This window comes from Octopus bimaculoides, chromosome 4 (assembly GCF_001194135.2).
Source record: "Octopus bimaculoides isolate UCB-OBI-ISO-001 chromosome 4, ASM119413v2, whole genome shotgun sequence".
Taxonomy (NCBI): Eukaryota; Metazoa; Mollusca; class Cephalopoda; order Octopoda; family Octopodidae; genus Octopus; species Octopus bimaculoides.
The window spans coordinates 19,505,280-19,512,711 of NC_068984.1; the positions used below are offsets into that span (position 1 = coordinate 19,505,280).

General features: G+C 34.8%; 1 protein-coding gene across 10 annotated transcripts in view; it reads right to left on the reverse strand.

The window, feature by feature from the left end:
- Positions 1 to 7,432, reverse strand: part of LOC106881484 (nesprin-1) — an 811,219-nt gene that overhangs the window by 338,446 nt on the left and 465,341 nt on the right. For all 10 annotated transcript variants that reach the window (XM_052966929.1, XM_014931893.2, XM_014931887.2 and 7 more), the window contains 3 exons: positions 5,033 to 5,359; positions 2,142 to 2,282; positions 413 to 577 (listed from right to left, as the gene is read on the reverse strand). In XM_052966929.1, the coding sequence (XP_052822889.1) occupies positions 413 to 577; positions 2,142 to 2,282; positions 5,033 to 5,359 (633 nt within the window). The remainder of the gene's footprint in view (positions 1 to 412; positions 578 to 2,141; positions 2,283 to 5,032; positions 5,360 to 7,432) is intronic.

Genomic DNA, 7,432 nt, shown 5'->3' on the forward strand with positions numbered 1-7,432 from the left:
TCATCATCATCATCATTCTCACTATGATACTGATATTTTATTGGCAATAACAATCATGAATTTCATTCGAATCTTCATTTAAGTGAAGTTAGGGCTTGTTAAATAAAAACACATTTTTCTTCCTGTCACAATATGAAGACATTGTACGTGATAATCATCACCTATCTGACTTTAGTACCTCTTGAAAGTGATGTCTTATAATGTTGACAGACATATAAATCTTCACAGAATTCCTTGGGGAAAATCTCACAACATTCTTATCAATTTCCTGCAGTTCTCAATGAAACAGCACACACACAGAAGCCCATACACACACACACACACATGCGTACAAACATACAAGCAATCATGCATAAACATACAGTAGGTTTAATATGTGAAACTGAGAAAGTTATATCAATAATGGTGTTACCTTAAACATCAATTTCCTTTCTTGAACGACTTGAATATCTCCTTTGGGGTTATTAATTTGATTCAAATGGTGTCTGGAATTGTTGAGCCACTCTAGGCTACTTGTATAACACTGGCGGTAGTCATTGTGAGTTTTAACCATTTCTTCAAGGTGGCCAACAATTTCCTATTAGGGTAAATTTACAGAAAACATAACACCACAAAGTGATCTTGTAATTTAAAAGGTTTTACATGCAAACCAATAAAGGCAATCTTTATAAATCTAATATAACTTTATATAAATCTAATGAATTGTGACAAAACACTACAGTGATTAACATATTCACATTCAAATCTGCCAGAACATATCAACACATTAACCTTCATGGTCTGTTATCGAAACTTACCAGTGATGCTATGTATTTTGTGCAGTCACACTGTATACAATTTAATTATAAGGAAATATAATTTCTTTTGCATTTTTACAATATTTCATAATTAAACTTTAATATTAATCACTCATGTTATTTGAATATCCTTGAAACCATGTCAAAGATACAGAATAAAATATTTTCTCAAATTATGAAAATGTACAACTTGTGGTGCATGTGGTGATTCATGAAGTCTGCAGTCTACCACCAGTGGTACATGTGGCAGTTAATGTGTTAAGAAAAAACATGTAAGTCACTGTTTTCATTCTAGCTGTTTTTGTGCCTCAGGTAAAAATTTAATATAGGTTTTACATGAATCTAAGAACTGTGATAATACATTCAGTAAATAGTTAGAAATAAAAAGAAATTAAGAAAGAAAACCAAAACAAGCGAAACAACAATAATGTCCAAATATGGCAGAAGCAAAATGGTCAAATGGATATTGCAGAAGCTTCCTTATGATTTGGTCAGTCTGCCATGAACCCCTCACACTCCTAAGTTCAGAGCTCAACCTAGTTTCCATGATGACCCAGATTACCACACTCACACATGAATGGAATACTGGTTTTGTAGCAGAGTTAACTTCCCAGCTACTGCTGGAAGTTATTTAGCAGCTGAGTGAACTGAAACAATGTGAAATAAAGTGTTCTGCTCAAGAACACAACATTCTGCCCAGTCTGGGAATCAAAACCGCAATCTTAGATTCAACAGTTCAACACTGTAACCACTTGGCCATGCTCCTTCACTTGACCAAAATACTAATTCATTTTCCTTCCTTTTAAGCATTTAAGCTAATACAGTATTCGTTAAACATTGACCCTCTTGTGTTGTCTTTTTTTTTTTTTTTTGATTTTATCATTCATTGCATTTGCATTATTAAATTAAACACAATTTAGGAATAGATAGTAGATTCTCTAAGAATGTTACGAGTGAAAAGTAAGTGTTTTATATAAAGCAAGAAGAATCACTCATCTACTTCACACCATGACACTGGAGCTAAATATTTATTTATAAATATGTTTGTTATGAAGATAGCTTAATGGGTTAGAGACAAATGCTGTCCTATTTGTTCATTTATAATTTAAATTCTGCAGTTACCATAATTTCAGTGTTGTGCAACGCTAAGTTTGACAGACAGTCGGTCATATTTAGAGTGTTGTGATCGTAAGTGGGCACCAGACAACTTCTCAAAGTTGTTCTATGACAACTACAACAGCAACTTTCATGGACACACATACAGCAAATCTTAAGTCAGGTGATGCAGAGAGAAAAACAACAACAACAACAACAACAACAACAACAAATGAATTAAATACTTACTTGACTCTCCTCCAACAAAGACTTATACAAAATATTGGTGTCATTAACGGAATCTTTAGCCATTTGAACTTTGACACTTTCTGCTTTGGTTTCTAATTTCTTAAGGTTGCTCTTTTGAGACAACAGTTCGTGCTGGATGGTCTGGAAGAAAGACAGAGTTGTATCTGTGAACCACAGTGTATCTGTGCTTGACGGTATCTTTTGTAATTCAATCTATTCACATGAACTCCGAGTCTGACTGTGTCTGCATTTATATGCATAGTAATATGGATGTTGCTTGTATGTGCATATAAATGTATATGAGTGAACACATGTGTGTGCATATATATATATATAAAGACAATGTATGTTAAATGATATTTATCTCTCACTGGCTGGGGTATTTTTTTTTTGATGATCCTACCTTAATTGAACAGTAAACTATATACATATATACATACACACACACGTGTGTGTATGTGTGCGCGTATGAGTGAATATATGTCAGTGTGTTTATTGCTTGACTGTCTGAATGTGTTTGAATATGTATAATTTTAAAAAATGCTTGGGCGTGTATACCTTGTTTCCATTTGAGAATTTGGATTTTGTTTTCTGTTTTGTATGTGGGTGTATATATGTTTGTGAAGGAAACAAAGAGTATAAAAGAAAAAAATTTAAACAAGATAATTGATAAAATAGTGAAAAGTGGGAAAATAAAAATGGCATAAAGGGTGGATTGATGTAGGCAACAACCTGACTAACAGGTTCCAACATATAAAAGTGTTTACAAAGTAAAGCATACATCTGAAATACTGTCAGCAACAGCATGGAGAAAAATAGAAAAAAGATACACCAGAGAAAAGCAATAACAGCTTGACAGGATATTGGAGTTGGTAGGGTTAGTAATTAACTTGAGCAAGATAACATTTAGGTAAAGAATTGGTTTGGATCAATACAAGGAGGTCTGACTATCATACTGATGTTAACAGTGTAGCTAGAAAAGAAATACTAAGAAGAGAGTTAAGAACTTTTATCTAATCATTATAAACTCGGAATATTTGACTGAATCAAAACATTGTTCTGCTTAGGCATAGAAAGCTGGTTTGTAATACTTGTCAAGACTTGCTCCATAAAAATAGATAAGGGTAAATGACTGAGAATTAATAAATAAATAAATAAATAAATAAATACAAGCATCCCCCACAATACAGAAGTATGGAATTCCTCAAAATTCTTGCTGTAATGTGGGAGTTCAATAACACAAAATGTCTCATGAGTCATTGAACATAGGCATAGGCTCAGAAGCAGGGGATGTGAGCCCTAAAGTTTTTGTGGGATAATGAAAATGCTTTGGACATACTTCTGAAAATCTTCATGCCAAAACAAATGATCTTAGAAACACTTTTGGACTAATTTGAAACATTACTTTGCCATTACTGGATTTATCTAATATGATTGATCTACAAATATAATAATCATTATTATTATTACACCTATGTTTAAATGTGGTGGCCTGGCGGAATTGTTGGCATGCTGGGCAAAGTGCCAAGCAGCATTTCATCCATCCTTACATTCTCAGATGAAATTCTGCCAAGGTCAACTTTGTTTTTCATCCTTTTGGGGTCGATAAAATAAGTACCAGTTGAGCACTGGGGTTGATGTAATCAACTTACCCCTCCCCAAACTTATTTGCCTTGTGCCAAAATTTGGAATCAACATTATTATACCTATGTTTGTTTTCATATTAAGACTGAAAAAAAATCAACCTTGTTTGTAAAAGACCTGGGTTTTCACACCCTAAGGAGATTTCGTTTCCACACTTATGAAAATGGGGTCTCATCAACTCCTTATTTATTGGCTCCCATGTAACAGTGAAGTATGTTAATGGGAAAACAGTTTGTGCATTATGAAAAAATCTGCATTGTAACAATACTTTTAGGAGAGCAAATCTTCCATATATTGCATCAATTTAGAGCTCTGTGGTTATAGCATCAGGTTCACAATCGTGGGATTGTGAATTCGATCCTCGGACTGGGCTGTGTGTTATGTTATTGAGCAAAACACTTTATTTCACATTGCTCCAGTCCACTCAGCTGTAGAAATGAGTTGCAACATCACTGGTGTCAAACTGTATCGGTCTTTGCCTTTCCCTTGGACAACATCGATGGCATGGAGAGACGAGGCTGCTATGCATGGGCAACTACTGGTCTCCCAAAAACAACCGTGCCCAGACTTGTGCCTATAAATACATGCATACCAGTCACCCCTTTCCATGCCACCGATGTTGTCCAGGGGAAAGACAAAGCCTGATACAACTTGGTACCAGTGATGTTGCAACTCATCTCTACAGTCGAGTGAACTGGAGCAATGTGAAATAAAATGTCTTGCTCAAGAACACGACAGAGCGCCTGGTCCAAGATTTGAACTCACAACCTTGTGACTGTGAGCCCAACACTTTAACCTGAGCCATACACTTTCAAACACACACACACACACACACATACATACATACAGGTATTTATGTATATATGCACAAAAGGTTTCTACACTGTCTCAGTCAAATTCCACTTTCAAGGTATTTGGTGGTAATTTTTAAGGCTATGGTAAAAGCCATTTGTTTAACTTGCCACACAATAGGATTGAACTCAGGATCACATGGTGGCAAAATAAACTTGTTAACCACAAAGCCAGGCTTCTGCATATTTTCACATTCAGAATCTCAGCTACACATTTTCTGATGATAAGATATGAAGTGCTTATTGCTTATTAATTCTCTGTTTTGCAGCTACTAACATCAACTCTCAACAGTACTGATTATGTACTGTGCATATAAATATAAAGACCAAAATATACAATAAATATATAAATATATAAATATCTGAATAAGATAAATAGAATAAATGCAAATTTACTTTATGTCTTTCTAAACAGGAACATTTTTCTGCAAGATCAGACTTCTGTCCAGCAGCAAGCTGTAGTCGGTTTTGAATGTCTTGGAGCACACCGGTCACTTGTTCATTGGCGTCTTCAAATTGCTCCCAATTTGCAATACAATTTTCTTGTATCTGTTTGGCCTGGGTAAGTTTGACCAAGAATACATCAAAATTGGTTTTGCAATTTTCACATTTCTGTCGAATGGTTTTGCTGCCAGCGGAATTTGTGTTTTGCAATGTCTTGTCAGCAGAATCTAACATTTTCTGTAATTTGGTATAACCAGTGTCTTTACAAACTTCCAGATCCTGTAAATAACCAATACACAACTCATATTGAATAACACGTAAATAATATCAATGATGATGATGATGATGGGGTGGGAAAGTTGTGATGGTGGTGGTGATAATGATAATGCTGCAGATGATGATAAATATTGGTGAGGATGATGATGATGATATCAACCAGAGATGATAAAGATGTTGATAAATATTGATTTATTTCAAAACTAATGATTCTTTAAAGACAACAAAAAGGAAAAGAAAGAGCATAATACAATAAGGATGTTGGTTCTTCATTAAATATAAAGCTAAGAGTTATGGCACTGGATGAATGCTAAGCTGTGGCAATCAAGCCTTTCTAAGAAGCTGTCAGAAAGTAAGATGATTCCAATAAAAATCAAAAACCAAACCAGAGAAAAGAGGGGAAACAAGGAATTTTGTTTTAGTAATTAACCAGAGAAAGGTAGTGAGCTAGCAGAATTGTTAGTGTATCAGACGAAGTGGTTAATGGCCTTTCTTTTAGTTCCTTATGTTCTGAGTTCAAATTCTGCCAAGGTCAGTTTTGCCTTTCTTCCTTTCAGGTTTAATAAATTAAGTACCAGCTAAGCATTGAGATCAAGAGAAATAAGTTACACCCTCCTTCTAAAATTACTTGTCTTGTGTCAAAATTTGAAGGAAAAACTTTGGGTATGGCTATTCTGTGCCCTTCCGGGCTGGCAAGATTGGTGAAAGAAACACAAAGAAAGAAATGAAAACAAAGCCAAAAAACGAAATCCACTATCTTGAAGTGTTTGGAAGAACTTACTGGATCACGTGCAATTCTTAGTCCTTAGTCAGTTATGAATCAAATGTGAATAATGTTTATTAAGGTGACATGTAATAAGACTGTGCTACTTCTATCACAATTCTATAACACATTTCAGATAAGTATTTTAATAATATATTATGAAATTATTTTAATTTTAATAATGTGAACAGCCACATATCTCGTCTACAACAAGATACATAGTCTGACCTCTTCTTTCCTGAATTAACCTCTTATTAACTAGTATAAAGCTTCCTCACTCTCTACTGCAGTCTCGCTCAGTAAAAGGACCAAGTCTCACCTAGTCTTGCAAGCTACATGGTGACCTCACTAGTGCTGGTGCTACAAAAACAGCATTTAGTACATTATGTAAAGTGGTTGTCATTAGGAAGGGTATTCTGCTGTTCTGCCAGAGCAGAGATTGGAGCATGCTGTGGTCCTTCATGTGGCTCTCTGGTCTATTTGATCCTGTTAAACTGTCAAACTCATGCCAGCAAGGAAGATGGATGATAACAGATAAATGAAGAAACAAAAGATATCCAAAACAATAGGTATATTGGAATTCAAGCAGTGCAATGATGGCATTGAGTACTTTATGCCTGGAAAATAAGCATTAACATGCATTAGCCAGATGAGATTGTGAAAGCAGAAGATAAATGGATGAGAAGGTTAACCATCATGAGAGAAAGAAAGAGGGATAGAGGAGGGCAGAGAGAAAGAGAGAGAGAGAGAGAGAGAAAGAAAGAAAGAAAGAAAGAAAGAAAGAAAGATAAAAGGAGATACTTGAGAAAATATTAAGTTCTAACATGGATGTTAACCTTACAATTTTTAGAGAACAGGAAATAGGAATTTCCAATATCCATACTTTACTCAAAATTATAAGTAATTTCAATAAAATGAAAAGGTTCCACTGCAGAATTGAAATTGGATAATGAAGACAGCTTTTCATTATCCTGTTTTGAACTTAATACTATTCCAAGGTGCTCGCCACAATTTGGGATAATAATGGAAATGTAGGATGCCAAATGGATCTGAAGTTATGGAAATTGGCCAGTCATCGGTAGGTGAAGAAGCATCAACTCATATATAAGAAGCTGAATCAAACAGTCTGGCATGAATAGGAAGATTTCTGACATGTGGGTGATTTGATAGAGGGTTAGATAGGACTGCAGAAATATAATAGAGAAAATGCACATCTCATTGAGAAGAAGAAGAAGAAGAAGAAGAAGAAGAAGAAGAAGAAGAAGAAGAAGAAGAAGAAGAAGAAGAAGAAGAAGAAGAAGAAGAAGAAGAAG